Source organism: Callithrix jacchus, chromosome 7 (assembly GCF_049354715.1).
Source record: "Callithrix jacchus isolate 240 chromosome 7, calJac240_pri, whole genome shotgun sequence".
Classification (NCBI taxonomy): domain Eukaryota; kingdom Metazoa; phylum Chordata; class Mammalia; order Primates; family Cebidae; genus Callithrix; species Callithrix jacchus.
The window spans coordinates 122,075,100-122,091,026 of NC_133508.1; the positions used below are offsets into that span (position 1 = coordinate 122,075,100).

The 15,927-nt window shown below is 42.6% G+C and overlaps 1 protein-coding gene across 1 annotated transcript in view; it reads right to left on the reverse strand.

The window, feature by feature from the left end:
* The window catches only part of LPAR3 (lysophosphatidic acid receptor 3), an 89,433-nt gene that overhangs the window by 50,787 nt on the left and 22,719 nt on the right, over window positions 1–15,927 (reverse strand). Inside the window, exon 2 of the mRNA XM_035252026.3 lies at window positions 13,322–14,078. Within this exon, the coding sequence (XP_035107917.1) occupies window positions 13,322–14,057 (736 nt within the window). The 5' untranslated portion in view covers window positions 14,058–14,078. The remainder of the gene's footprint in view (window positions 1–13,321; window positions 14,079–15,927) is intronic.

Here is a 15,927-nt window from a genome sequence, read left to right on the forward strand (position 1 = left end):
TTAAGAAAAGAAACAAAAAAAAAGAATAGTAATCTGGCAATGAAGGAGAGACAGCAGTAGTTAGAAGGGGAGTTAAGGTCAAAGCTTACATTTTTGAGTGATCAAGTACATAGGAAAGCAAGAATAAGGATGACAGTAGGCTCATGGCTCCAGCTCCTGGCTGGAAGGAACAGGCCCTAGTGAAAAGCTAGGATGGTAAGGATGTGGCCTGTGCAGATGGACTGAGATATGAAGGAAGGGAAATTAAGGGAGTTCATGCCAGATGAAGAAAGAAAATACTGGAAGGTCAGCTGGGGAAGGAGAAAGGGCAAAGCTCAAAGACCTTGGAGAAAGTGGCAAGGCTTGATTAGGTCTTGCTCTTGCCTGACCCTGTCTCTGAATTTTAGTTCCCAAGATGAATCCCTCTTCCTGCTTCTTCCATCTCTGCCTCCCGCTAGATTTCCATAAGCTTACAACCCACTGGCCTGCTTCTCTTCTCCTTCCCTGCAGCCCCTGACAGGCCTTCCTGCAGCATCTACCATGATGGACCAGCTCCGCCTCTCTCTGGCATCTGAGCTACCTCCCATCCCCAGATCCCGGGGACTCTCCCACAGTCTCCTAAGTGATCTCTCCCTCTCAAACCCACAACTTACCTTTCTCTGCTTTGCATTTTGCAACTCCCACCTTCTCAACCCTCAAGATCCCACATGAGCTCTTTCTTGCCAGATGAGGCAGTTCAGCCGTGGGCTAAAGACTGGCCACAGGCCTATTTAATTTGATCTGCATGGTCTTTTAACAAAAAGTGAAACTGAATGTCTTTACACAGGGCATGATCTGTCTAGTTAGCCACAGGCACCACCCCTCCCTATTACCTTATATCCACTCCACACCCAATTCACATACCCATGTTATCTGCCTGGTCTTTGTTAGATATTTGACAAAAAGTCCACAAGACCCTAGGATCCAAGGCCTTCCATTCTCTGGCTCCAGTATGCCTCTCAAACCAGATTGTCATTACTATTCCAACTCCTCATTCCAGAAATAAGTCTGCCCAGTTTCCCCTGTCTACCCACGGCCCTGGCACGGCCTCCCTAGGTATGTGTATGCCTGTCTCCCGCCCTGCCTCACCTCCTATCTGCAATGCCTTGCCCTTTGCTCTCCACCTGTTACACTGAAATCAGGTTTATATTCTACCTCATTGAAGAGGCCTCTGTGGACTATCCCAGCCCACAGGATTTTTCAGTCTAGGCCCCCTCACTTGGCCCTTGTGTATAATTCTTTGTGACTTCAGTCATCTTTTTTGAGTAAGTTTCTCATTTCCCCAGATAAGCCTGGAAATAGGGTTCTCTATCAGTCATACACAGGAAAAGCCATACAGAACAGATGTGCCTCCATGTCATCTCTCACGTGAAACAACCGTTGACTCATAACCCTCGGTCATCACCTGACAACCATAAAACACTACAGCAAGCACAGATTCACAATGCCTTCAGGGTAGAGGCCATGCCTCATAGCTAGTGCACTGCCTAAAACCTAGCAAGGTAGACAATAAATGTTTATAATGAGAAAACATAAAATGCAGAAATCTCCTCTTGCTCAGAAAACATAAAGAATAAAATACGCTCACTACTGAGCAATAAATTCTCTGACTTGATGAAAACAACCCCTGTTGTGATTCACTGTCACTCAGGCATCCAAGGACAGGTATATTTTGCCAAGGCAAGAAGTTGAGACCCACTATAAGAGGCAAGAACTAGAAAGTCCAGAGCTCCAATCACAACGCTGCAGTAATTTACACGGTAAACTTGGTCAAATCTCTCAACAGATATTGATTCTTTGAGGTAATGGGATCTTTCCACCACATTCTCTGCAGAGCTAACAACAATCTGGTGATGAGCGAGAGCAGGTGGCTGAGCTGGAGGGACAACTGTCAGTGCACAAGGGAAGATGACCCCAGCCAATAACCCTTGGTTCCCCTACCCTTTATCCCAGCTTCTGTGTTGATCCCTAGGTCCACGATAGGGCATAATTCCAGCAAACACCCTTTACTCCCAATTCCCATCCATGTTTGACATAGCCACACACTGAACACAGAAGTCCCCAGTGGAAATTTTCAAAGTACAAACAGTGTTAACATGGAATTTAATAAATTCTACCATTGGTCGGCACACACCATACCATTCCAGATGTTACATTAGCCCAGTGTTGTGACTCCTGAGTCACAGACGATGACTACATTTCTCCTTTGGCAGAAATCAAAGCCCAGAGGGAAGGCGTTCCTGAGTTCTGGAACACAAAACCTTCCAGGGGTCTGGGTGTTGGCAGGAGGGTTGGATGTAGTTGAGTTCTGGAACTTCTCTGCAAACCTTCTTTTCAAAGAGGTCAAATTTGAGACATGTTTCTGTACCTTGCACTCAGAAATTATTCAATAATTGTTTGCTTCAGCTTAGGAGGAAGGCTTCAGGTTTCTAAAAGGAAGAAAAGCCAGACAGAAGCTCTGAAGGAGGGTGCATGAGAGGAGAATAAAAGAAGCCAAGTGCACTTGGTGTAACAGAACTGAAGGGGTCTAGACTGGAGGAGATGGAAGAAGGAAGAGGGCAGGGCAGTGGTTACATTGGAAACAAGAACACTGATTTGGGAAAAGCACTTCTGAACTGACTGCAAAGGGTGGTGTCTGAAACAGTGGCATGGAGGAAAAAGAAAGGACCAAGAACCAGACTTGAGGTAACAAATGGCTACAGATGGCAGAGAAAGGAAAGAAGACAGACTCCTGGAAATGTGGTGTTGGAAGAGGTGTCAAGATGGCATGGAGTGCCATATGAAGGATTTTCTTTTTTAATTTGAAGCTGTTTTCCTTCTAGCATCAGACATAGAGGTCATCTCAGCCCCCACATTTCCCCTCAGAACAGGAGGGGATGTGTCAAACAGCAGCGTAGAGGGGGCAACAGAGTGGCAACTACATTTTTGCACCTACCCACTGACGGCCTGCCCTGAAAGCAAATATCTCCCTCCCATAGCGATGCAAGCACACAGGAGAATCATCTGTGACAAAGGTACTCTTGAGACTAGCTGTTTCAAGACAAAATCCAAACACCCCTGGACTCAATGTACTGAGTACTGGTGCCTGGATGGCTTAACTCTGAAAAGAATCGTTTTCCATCTGATAGGACTCTCTGCACAGCAACAAGAGAGCCCCTGTGTGCCAACAATCTGTTCGTTTCACTCAGCATTTCTTAAGGCAAAGCTTTAACGGTTGGTTTATTTTACTTTTTAACAGATATTTGATTACTAAGGCGTGCAGGTGGTAAACACTGAAAGCAGGCTTCTGTGTTGCGGAAGCAACTACAAGGCCACAGAAGCTGAAAACATGTTTCAGAATTCCTCACGAACATATGCACATGGACTTTTTTCTTTCTTTTTTAATGGAGCAAGAACAGTTCATTGATGAAGCCCATGAACAATACAAAACGCCTGTGTTTTGGTCACACTTCTTTTCAGTCACAGGGCAAATTTTCCAATCCTAGCAAAGATGGTAATAGCACCTGACAAACTAGCTACTCTCAAAAGATTTGTTAGCAAGATGGGGAGTTTCTTACGAGGACCGTCTCATAACATAGCTCTATACACAAGATGTTGGTGCTGTATCACAGGACTCTTGTCAAACTAATGTTTGGTGGCCAGGGTCTCATTTATAATGTTTTATTCATAAATGTTGCAACAGTGTAATGAATTATTAATAGAAAGATCATCTGTCAGAGACAGGAATCATTAACAGAATTTCATGGGGGAGAGGGTGGTTTATGGGGACTAGCGATGCAAGCATAGAGCTTTTCAGTTCTATTGTGACCATGTGTTCAGACTGTCCTGGGTTTCCAGTATCAGAGCTGGTAACATTTGCCATCTGTCAAGGCAGCCTCTGCAAAGCACACCCAGTCAGCTTCCTCTTGGCTACTTGTCCATTTTATAAAATCTGCCATCATGATGGCACCAATAGTAAGCTTCTAGTGCCTGTGTCCAGGATACTTGGTAATATTACTGGACATAAAAGGGCATTCTGCTTGAAAACAAAGCATGGCTCTTTAGAGACAAACTGAGGTCTAAGAAGAGTAGCTAATATTTACTTAGTACTTACTATGTACCAAACATTATGCTAGGTGCTTTATGTCAATTATCTCATTGAATCCTCAAAACCTCACCATGCCAAAGATAGGAATATTATCCCCTTCTTACAGATGGGAAAACTAAGGCACAAACAAGTTAGATGAATTGCTCAAGGGTAGACAACCTGGACTTGACAAAGCTAGGATTTAAATCCAGTTCCCCCCTTGACTCCAAAGCCCCTACTCTCACCAACGATTTTAATAAGCATAAAGTTTAAAGAGTATACAGCTGTCATTTTCCAGGAGATGCTTTCATAGCTGTCACTACCATGCTGCAAAATATCTGGATCAAGGGAGAGCTAAATGTTGAAAGAGGATGTGACTTTATAGGAATAAACTTCACAGAAACCCAGGGAGATACAAGTTGTAAACCTTATGACTTGGGTCCACATCATTCCAGCCTCGTCACTTACAAAAGTCTATTAACTGACCATGAAGAGTAGAGTGTGGGGCCAATCTCCTGGGTTGGAATCTCAGCTCTGCTACTAACCTTGAGCAAGACATTGAATCTTTGTGGGCCTTGGTTTCCTCATCTGGTAATAACAGAACCTCCCTCAAGGGATGTCATGAATACTAAATGAAACAAAACATGTAAATTACTCAGAACCGTGTATAACCCACAATGAATATTAATTAACTATTAATAATTTTACCAATTTCCTCATCTGGTAATAACAGAACCTCCCCTAAGGGTTATCATGAATTCTGTGAAACAAAACATGTAAATTACTCAGAACCGTGTATAACCCACAATAAATATTAATTAACTATTAATAATTTTACCAATTTCCTCATCTGGTAATAACAGAACCTCCCCTAAGGGTTATCATGAATTCTGTGAAACAAAACATGTAAATTACTCAGAACCGTGTATAACCCACAATAAATATTAATTAACTATTAATAATTTTACCAATTTCCTCATCTGGTAATAACAGAACCTCCCTTAAGGGTTATCATGAATTCTGTGAAACAAAACATGTAAATTACTCAGAACCATGTATAGCCCACAATGAATATTAACGATTAATAATTTTACCAATATGGGTCTGTGGGCACGAGGCTAAGCCCACTTGAATTTCCTTGTCTTAAAAACAGATCTGCATAGAGTTGTTATGAGGGTTAAGTGAAATAAAATCCTAAAACCATGGAACACGCTGATCTCATCACAAGAAGCATTCAAAAAAATGCTCATTTCTTTTCTCCTTCCCAAGATAATACTATCACTTAACCTTCAGAAACCTCAGCTTCTCATATTATAAAATTATAAAATAAACAAGGGCTGGGCACAGTGGTTGACGCCTGTAATCCCAGCACTTTGGGAGGCCAAGGTGAGCAGACTACTTGAGGCCAGGAGTTTGAGACCAGCTTGGGTAACATGGTGAAACCCTGTCTCTACTAAAAACATAAGAAAAGTAGCTGGGCGTGGTGGCACACACCTATAATCCCAAGTATACAGGAGGCTGAGGCACAAGCATCACTTGAACCCAGGAGGTGTAGATTGCAGTAAGCTGAGATCCACGCCACTGCACTCTAGCCTGGGTGACAGGGCAAGATGGTCTCAAAAAAAATAAACCTAAAAAACATGATTCTCACCTATTCCCATGCCCTTGTCTATCTCGCAGGCATGTCCCAGCCAGAGCCCGTCAACGGCCAAGATGGAAGTGAGGAAACCTGGGTTCTGCTTTTAGCTCCAGCATTTGAAAAGCCACTTACCTTCCCCTCAGCCTCAATTTCCTCATTTATTCATTGTGGTACATCTCAACAAGTGTGTGCCAGATACAGTGCTAGCTGAGAGTACTAGCTGTTAAATATGTAAAGACAGATAAATAAATAAGGTACAGTCCCTGATTTCAAAGTGTGTACACTCTAGTGCAAAATAAAGGCATGTAAACAATTAAGCGCATTGACTGTTGTATGGACAAGACTGACAGGCCACCCAAGTGAGGCTGTAATCCCATTTACTCCAGTAGGGCAAAGGGAGATTCAAAGAAGGTAGACCTTTGAGTTAGGTCTTACAAGATGAATGGGAATTTCCCAGGCAGAACTAGAAGAAAGGTATCCTAACATCTGCAAAGGCTTAGAGAGGCAAAATGGGGAAGTGTAAATAATTCATTATAGCTGGAGTATAAGATACATCTAAGAGAGTGGCAGGAAAATCGAATAATAATATCTTAACTACTTACTTGGCAGGATTCCATGAGACCAGAGAACAGTGTATTAAAACACTGAAAAAGACACAGTACTGCAGAAACATCATGTATGATTATTATTAGTACTCTAGCAAGGCTCTTTATGGTACTTAATTTTCACCCATTTCCTCCTAGCATGAGAACTTGAGCTATTGTTTCTTTGCTTACTGCCAGTTTGCCTCCTTCCTTTGTCCCCTAAGAGAAGAAAGAGAATGATTTAGCATCAATCTAAGTGGAGAGGAGGGAGGAAGAAGTAAGAAGAAAAACAACCAGCTCCTGTTTTTAATTACCACAAACCCTAAGTCTCTTTTCTAAGTCCCTTAACAATGATACTTTATATTTTAAAAGAGTTCAGTGCTCTCTGGCAGAAAAGAAACCTTGACCCTAAAGATCATGTTTTTTTCAAACGTTCTTGACAATAACTCATGATAAGAAATACATTTTATATCACAACCCAGCACACACACATGCACACAAAGAAAGGTTATAAAACAGTACTGATACCTGTTAAATGCAATGCACTCTGACATTTTCTCTTCTTGTTTTATGTCATTTAAAAAAGTATTGCTTACAATCTCACCAGTGCATCAAAACTTAGTTTGAAAAACGTCACTAAAAGACAGGAGGGTTCATGGAAGACTTCAAAAGAATGGTTTGCAAATCCCTCCACTCTTTCTTTTCTCTTGTATTTTAAGACATTGCACAATAGAGGAAAGTCCCCCCCGTTTTCTGGGAAACAACAAAACATTTCTGTGTGCGTAGCTCAGATGGTGTGTTGTTTGACAATAAGTGAGACGTTTCCATGTGGGGTTTCTTGAGTGTTTGTTTGCTGTAGCTGACTAGGCGTGTTGACAAATAGGATTTCAAAACCCCTTCTTAGGCAGGGCCTTGGTGCTCTTTGAAAAGCATGTCTCCAATGTCTTTCCAATGAGAACATTCAATAAGAACTTTTTTTACATAAAGGGCCCATCATACATTCTAACTCAGAAGTGCCAAGCATTTTGCCTCAGGGCTGCTGAAACGGGAACATGATGCCTAGATGCCTTTCCAATCGTGCACGATTGAAAATTCACATCACCATCATCACTACTACCACCACCCTCAAGGAAAGAGTCTGCATCCCTATGCTCTGTTAGCTTTTGTGTTCAACCAAAATCCTAAAGCTGCAAAGGAACACAAAGGTCATCTGATCTACTCTCCTTCCAAAGAGGATAGCCAACTAAGCTTTGCTGGTTCACAGGTGAGTTATTTTCCACTGCACCACAGCAAGTATTTGTGCTCTGTGGGGCCTTCCTCATGGTAATGCACAAGCTTTAAATGTTTTTACCATCACACTTCTGAGTATGCCATTTCTCCCTCTTAGACTATGTCTTCCTCCAGCCCATGCAAATCCCATCTATCCTTCCAGATTACATCTTAGCCCACTAAGAAGCCACCTCCATACTCAACAGTCCCTGTCCAGCCTTTCTTCTTCTGAAATGAGATTAAGCTCACCGAATTCATGCAACCATGTGTTTAATAGACAGTTAATATGTACTTAGTGACTTTCTAATATTTAAAAGAAGAGTGTTTGTCACCGTATGTTCTCACTCATAGGTGGGTGTTGAACAACGAGAACACATGGACTCAGGGAAAGGAGCATCACATACTGGGGGCAGTTGGGGTGGGTAGGGGAGAGACAGTGGAGGGGGAGGGAGGGGAGGGTGGGGAGGGATAACAGGGGGAGAAATGCCAGATATAGTATGCACCTAAAGTAAAACAAATAAATTTTTAAAAAAAGAACAGTGTTTGTAAGAAACTTTAGGATTTAATCTTTTTTTTTTTTTGATACAGAATCTTACTCTGTCACCCAGGCTGGAGTACAGGCGCGGTATCTCGGCTCACTGTGTCATCTGCCTCCCAGCTTCAACAATTCTCCTGCCTCAGCCTCCTGAGTAGCTGGAATTACAGGTGCCCGCCACCATGCCCAGCTAATTTTTGTATTTTTAGTAGAGACAGGGTTTCACCATCATGGCCAGACTGGTCTCAAACTCCTGACCTCAAGTGAGCCACCCACCTCAGCTTCCCCAAAGTGCTGGGATTTTAGGCGTGAGCCACCACACCTGGCCAGATTTAATCTTAATTGAATCTTTCTTACAAAATATGTATCAAGGAGTAAATAGAAACGTTTAGCATTTTATCACAAAGATATTTAAAATCCTGCAATTATTAAAGACATGACTATTAAGCTATTCATCTTCATATGATCAGAACCAGTGATTATATGACGGTTAATGCCAGCACTGTTGATTTTTCTAATAAACTATCATTTGGGAGATGGCTGCTTTCGGCAATTGAATTCCTACATGTAGTAGATAGGGAACTGGGGGCTTCCTCCCTAGTAAGATACTGTGGTAGTTGCTGCTGTCATGGAAAGAGGCTCTGTGCTTTGATCCACAGAACTGTGTTTGCTGCTGTCCCACAAGATTCATATTCTCTCTCAATCTCTCTCTCTCCTCTCTCTCTCCCCACTCTTCCTTTTCATTCCCACCTTTGGTTACTGTTATAATAGGATAATTGAACTTTGTAACTTGTAAAGAACTTAAAGGTGACTGATGCCACCTGATGAAGAATTCGAACCAAGAAAAGATTAGCTGACGTGCTTCAGATCATCCTTGCAGAAAATGAAAGAATTGGGGGTAAAACCCAAATTTTTCTGTTACCCAGAGAAATCAGGAGCTAGAAGTATTAAGCCTGACACCACCTAGCTCTTGAGTTTCATTTCCCTTGCCCGTGAACTTCCTGTCTTCCACCAGCTTCCTCTGTCTTACCACTAAGGAATCTCCCTAGGTCCCTGACGCCAAACTGTCTTCCTTCCATTAACCAATTCCCCAATGTTGTCTCATCTCAATTGCATGATTTCCCTTTTCCTACTTGGCAATTTCACCGTTGATTCTGGTTTTCTCTTACCCAATACCACACCTTCCAAAACCTCCTAGCTCCTTTCTTTTAACCCTTTGCATAACTATTGCAGACAGTTACATACAAAACCGAATCCTGTGACCATGACTGTCTTGCAGAGTCCTGTTTCTCTACCTAGGCTTTCAGAATCTGTGTCTATACCATGCTGTATGCCGTACTATAATACGATGAGAAAAGAAAGTTTTCTCTTTAAGCGGGCAGGTAATTTCTTAAGACATATAGCCAAGCAAATGATTATGCCTAAAGTTAAGCAGGGACAGAAGCCCAGTTCGTTGACACTATCTGTAAGTACCAAAGTTCATTATTTATCAAAAACATCAATATCTTCTCCAGCTTGAGTGGAAATGTTGATTAATGTAAACCCTCTCTTTCTTGTTCTTGTCCATTTCTTTGTTAAAGTGTCAGTGGTGTCAAAGCAGAAGACAGGACAAAAAGATGGGCAGTAAAAAGTCCGACAAATCAGAGTATGGTGGTAAACATGCAAACCCTGGAGGCCAGCTGCACAGTGAGTCTTGGTTAACAGCCGAGTGACTGGATACATGGCTTAAACTCTCAGTTTCTTCATCTGGTAAATGGGTATCATAGCAGCATGGACCTCACAGGGTTTCCATGAGAATTAAGTAAGTTAATGTTTGTGAAAACACTTAGGACAATGCTTGGCACATATTAAGCATTATATAAATATTTGTTAAATAAATCTTCAGTTTGAAATTATTTTAATAATCACACTCTGTGTCTGCTGACCTCCATATCTTACTAGCAGGACCTAGAGGCATTGTGAGGGTTTCTATACCACACCACACACACTCTCACTATATATCCTCCAATATGAACTGCTGCCTGATAATTCATTTTATAATTCCTTCTCACCAGGAATGGACAGAAGTGTACTCCTGAACCTCTCTCAGCAACAGTCCCCATTGCTGCAGCCACACACAGTGAGAAATGGCCTCTCTGCCTTAGAAGACAAGGTCTGATTCCTCAAGGCCTTAGAAATAGAAATTCCATTTGACCCAGCAATCCCATTACTGGGTATATATCCAAAGGACTATAAATCGTTCTACTATAAGGACACATGCACACGAATGTTCATTGCAGCACTGTTTACAATAGCAAAGACCTGGAATCAACCCAAATGCCCATTGATGATAGACTGGATTGGGAAAATGTGGCACATATACACCATGGAATATTATGCAGCAATCAGAAATGATGAGTTAGTGTCGTCTATAGGGACGTGGATGAATCTGGAGAACATCATTCTCAGCAAACTGACACAAGAACAGAAAATGAAACACCGCATATTCTCACTCATAGGCAGGTGATGAAAAATGAGAACACATGGACACAGAGAGGGGAGTACTAAACACTGGGGTCTATTGGGGGGAAAAGGGGAGGGCCAGTGGGAGGGGGAGGTGGGGAGGGATAGCCTGGGGAGAAATGCCAAATGTGGGTGAAGGGGAGAAAGGAAGCAAAACACACTGCCATGTATGTACCTATGCAACTGTCTTGCATGTTCTGCACATGTACCCCAAAACCTAAAATGCAATAAAAAATAAAAATAAATAAAAAAAAATAAAAAAGAAGACAAGGTCTGTGAAACCACAAAAGTTCTTGTTTGCCCACACATTACAAATTCTACCTGTAATCCATAATTAGCACTGGGGAGGTGGGGCAATAGGCCACATCCCTCAGAAAATAATAGAAAGGGAAAATTCGATCAAACCACATATCTTCTTGGTACAGGGCTCACAGCCTTTCTCTCCTGCCTTTCTTATTTTTTTGTTTCTGTTTTTGTTTTTGTTTTTCAGGCTCTAGCTCTGTCATCCAGGTTGGAATGCAGTGGTGCAATCACAGCTCACTCAACCTCAACCTCCCGGGTTCAAGTGATTCTCCCACCTCAGCCACCCAAGCAGCTGGGACTACAGGCATGCACCACCACAGCCAGCTAATTTCAGCATTTTTTGTAGAGATGGGGTCTCTCACGTTGCCCAGGCTCTCCCTTTCTTTCTTAATTTTACTCCAGTCAGGCTCTTAGCTACGCCAAATTTGACCGTCTCAAGATCAGCACAAGTCCACAGCTTTGGTAAGGCCAGCAACACCTGGTCTTATGCCACCTCTCAGGGGTACCGACACTGCTAATGCTTCCTCTCCTCGACTGCCTTCTTCTCTTGCTTCTAATTCCCCAGAGTCTCCTGGGTTTTCCATTCCTTCTAGGGCTCCTCTGCTGGCTGCCCCTTGCCTCCTGACCTCCTTACATTGCAGTGCCTGCCCTGACGCTCCTTCCTTGGTCCTCTTCTCCTTCATATCAACATTCATGTTTATGGTGAGTTCATATAGTCCTGTGATTTAAAATACCATTTTCCCCCCAGGACTCTCAAACGTCCAGCCCAGACCTAAATCTTGAATTCCTGATTCATACATCCAACTGCCCACTCAATAGGATTGGCATACCCCCGCTTGGATGTCTTAATAGGATCCTAAATTTATCTTGTCCAAAACCAAACTCCTGATCTTCCCCTCAAACCTCCTCCTCTTTAGTCTTCCCCATCTTGGTTAATGACATTCCCCACTTTCACCTCCACCTCTTATCTTCCCTTCTACCTTATCCATTAGTAAATCCTTTTAAAAATATCCAGAATCTGGCCAGGTGCAGTGGCTCACACCTATAAACCTAGTATTGTGGGAGGCCAAGGCAGGCAGATGGCTTGAGCTCAGGAGTTCAAGACCAGCCTGGGCAACATGGTAAAATCCTGTTCCGACAAAAAATACAAAAATTATCCAGGCCTGGTGGCATGGGCCTATAGTCCCAGATACTTGGGAGGCCGAGGTAGGAGAATTGCTTAAGCCCAGGAGGCAGAGGTTGCAGTGAGCTGAGATTGTGCCACTGCACTATATCCCGGATGATAGAGCCAGGCTCAGTCTCAAAAAAAAACGAAATCCAGAATTTGACCATCCCCTTCAACTACCATCTGGCCATGGTGATCTCTCCCAAGTACTGAAATACTCTATTAACCCATTTATGCCAGAGCTTGCAAATTTTTTTGTGAAAAATCAAAACTTGGTGATGAGCTTGAGCAGTAGGATACAACCCCCACAAGCTTAGTGTTCCAATAGTGGAATACTAGGCATAAGTAGGTTAAACAATTTTCCTGCTTTTGCAGTTTCTTAAAACAGTAGCCAGGAAGATAACCATTAAAATATAAGTCAGATCATGTCTCTTGTTTAAAACCTTCCCATAGCTTCTCAACTCACTTAGAGAGTAGCCTGGCCAACATGCAGAGACCCTGTCTCTACTAAAAATACAAAAATTGGCCAGTGTGGTGGCACGTGCCTGTAAGCCCTGCTACTCAGGAGGCTGAGGTAGGAGAACTGCTTGAACCCTACCTCAGGGAGGTGGAGGTTGCAGTGAGCTGAGATCATGCTACCGTACTCCAGCCTGGGAGACAGAGCGAGACTGTCTAAAAAAAGAAAAGAAAAGAAAAGAAAAAACATGACCCTACCATTATCTGAGTAGCCCACCCCCTACCTCATCAGCTCCCTGGCCTTATCTTCCCCTATTCCCCCCGCTCACTCCATGCAGCCACAGTGGCATCCTTGCTGGTCAGGGCTCCTGTGCTTACCGCTTCTCCTACCTGGAACACCCCTCCCCAGACACCAGTATGATTCACTCCCTGACTGCCCAAAAGTCATGTTCCAGGCATCCCTCACAACACTTTTTAAAGTACTAACAATACCTGCTTTGCTTAGCACTCCTCACCTCCCTTCCCTGCTTTATTTTTCCTTCCTTACCTGATTCATTTTTCCACAGGAGGCTCATTGTATTTTACTTATTTTGCTTACCCCCATTAGAATATTTATTTTGTCTTTCCTTATTAGAGTGTAAGCTCCAGATGGGTGGTGATTTACATTTGTTCTTGTTCACTGCTGCATTCTTACTGGCTAGTACATGCGTGGTACATCGTAGATGCTCAGTAAAGATGTGCTGAATGAATAGGAATGATGGCTTGCTTGGTTCCTCTTACCTACCTAAGACAGTCATCACTGTCTTCATTAGCTTCATGGGTGTCCTCCGGCGGCTGATGGACCCACTTGTATGTGGAGACAAGACGTTGGTTTTCCTCTTGACGTACATGTAGATCCGCAGGTACACCACAACCATGACGAAGAAAGCCATGAGGTTGGAAACCGTCCAGAAAACAAGGTAACTCCTGCTGTAAATGGGGGCCAGGGAAGAGCAGGCAGAGATGTTGCAGAGGCAATTCCAGCCCAGTGTGGGGACTGCCCCCATAAAAATGGCAATGGCCCAGACAAGAAATATGAGCAGCGTCACCCTCTTTTTGGTCAGGTTGCTGTGGACCCGCATCCTCATGATTGACATGTGCCTCTCCACGGCAATAACCAGTAAGTTGGTCAGGGAGGCAGTCAAGCTAGTATCCAGAAGCCCCTGACGGAGAAACCAGCGGTTGACAGTCAAAGTTTTTGAAACTGGGCCTGTGTTAAACATCAGGAATACATAGGCAATTCCAGCGAAGAAATCTGCAGCAGCTAAGTTAGCCAACAGGTAGTAGAAGGGGAAATGAAACTTTCTGTTTTTGATCACTGCCGCAATGACCAGAGAATTAGAAAAAAAAATAAACAGGCAGAAAAATGTCCCAACACACAAAACAATCACAAGCTTTGTTCCTGTCCACTCATCAACAGTGTCAGTGTTGCTCCTATTATAAAAAAAGTCCATGTGCTTATCATAGTGACATTCATTCATTGTGGAGAAGAAGTGAACATCCTAGAAAGAAATTTAAAGAAGAAACAAATATCATTTGTAAAATCAGTCACTAAACCATCAATTACTATTTGTAAGCCCCTTCTGGCAACTCCCATCAATCACTTAAGGTCTCAGTGCAAATGTCCCTTGCTCCAGGACCCAGCCTCTGACCTCCTACCATAGCATTTAGCTCACATTTTCATTGTTTACCACGCTGGGCTGCTCAGGTTAGGAGGGTGTATCTCTATTTTGTTCACCATTATAACCATAGGATTCAGTTGCTCTGTCTGCCTCATGAGGGGTAATTGTTGACTGGTTGGCTGGCTGGCTGAATGAATGAATGCTCATGGAGGCATCAACAGGGCAAATGTGCTGAGCCCTGCAATATCCACTCTGCACTGGTAACAATTACAACACATTATGTTAATGCTTCCCCTGGCTCCCAGTTCATTTCTTGTTTATGAATATGTTCATTGATCAAGGGGAGGTTTTTAATTCCAGGTACATTCTTCCCAAGACAATGGGAGTTGAATTACCATTCACATAACCAAATGAATTCTCCAAGACACCAATTTTCCACAACTTCTGATTTCACTCCTGATCCTCCTTAAGAGACAACTCTGGTATTCATCTGTTAAGTATATGATACAGGGATGGAGACTTTGGTTCTAATACCCACCTCCTTCACCTTCTGTTCACTTCTTCCATATAGTTTCCTAACCCAAACTGTACCAATGTAAACTTGCTCAACACGGCAGCTGGTGGAGGATCAGGCCTCCATAGGCAAGACTGAGATTTGGAATTGGGGCAGATCTCCAACTCAATGTAAGAACATACCTACTAAGTGAGGGCATGTCCTTGGGACACTTTTCTGAAAGAAGACCCCAAACTGGGATATCAGGCAGACAAGGAAGACACTAATCCTCTCAGTAAAAGATCTCTTGAATCCCAAAAGTGGGGGATCCTGGCCAAGAAGGGGCTGAGCAGAGGCCCCACGGATGCCCATCTGTCTACATGTGGTGGGGAAAACCAAGTATTCTGCCTCACAGTGACATGGTCACAGCCATGAAGGGTCCTACGGAAAAAGATTGGGTTTAAGGCCAGGATTTTAGCTTCTGGGAAGAATGACATCTGCTCTCTCACTGAGAATGAGGCTGCAACTTATTCTCTGGAGAAGCAGAGATTCAATCAGCACAGGGACTGAGCAGCCCTCTAGGGGTGAATGCAGTGGCTGTGACAGTAAAAGCTTAGTAGAAGTCCCCAGAAATTCTAAAATCTAATCCCACGACCAGAATCAAGGAGACCAGATAATAATATTAAGTAGTACAAAATAGAAATACATCTCAGTCTTCTTTAATTTATATTTTAATGGTATAATAATACTTTTACAAGAATTAGATATTGCGTTTCTGCCACAGCAAATGGGAGGTAAATATCATTTTATAAGCTTAAAAAACAAAACTGGGAGTAGTCTCAAATGGTTCCAGGGTCTTTCAATTATAAGAAAGACAAACGGTTTTCAATCACAAGAAAAGACAATTACAGTAGACAATGGTTCCAGTATCTTTCAATTACAAGCAAGGAAGACTCAATTTTCATAATGACAACATAAAAATTACTCTCTTTGGCAGACAGTCACCAATATTTAACTGTAAATATCAAATAAATTCATAAAATATATATTTATACTATATCATAATTTTACCAAATGAAAAATACAGAAAATATAATGTTAATAGTTTCACAATATTCTATTATATGACTAGACCACACCTTACTTAACTAATCCTAAATACTGGACATTAGTGTTGCTTCCTGTATTTCACTTTTATAAGCAAGGCTGCATTCTTGGGCATTAGTCTTTATATAC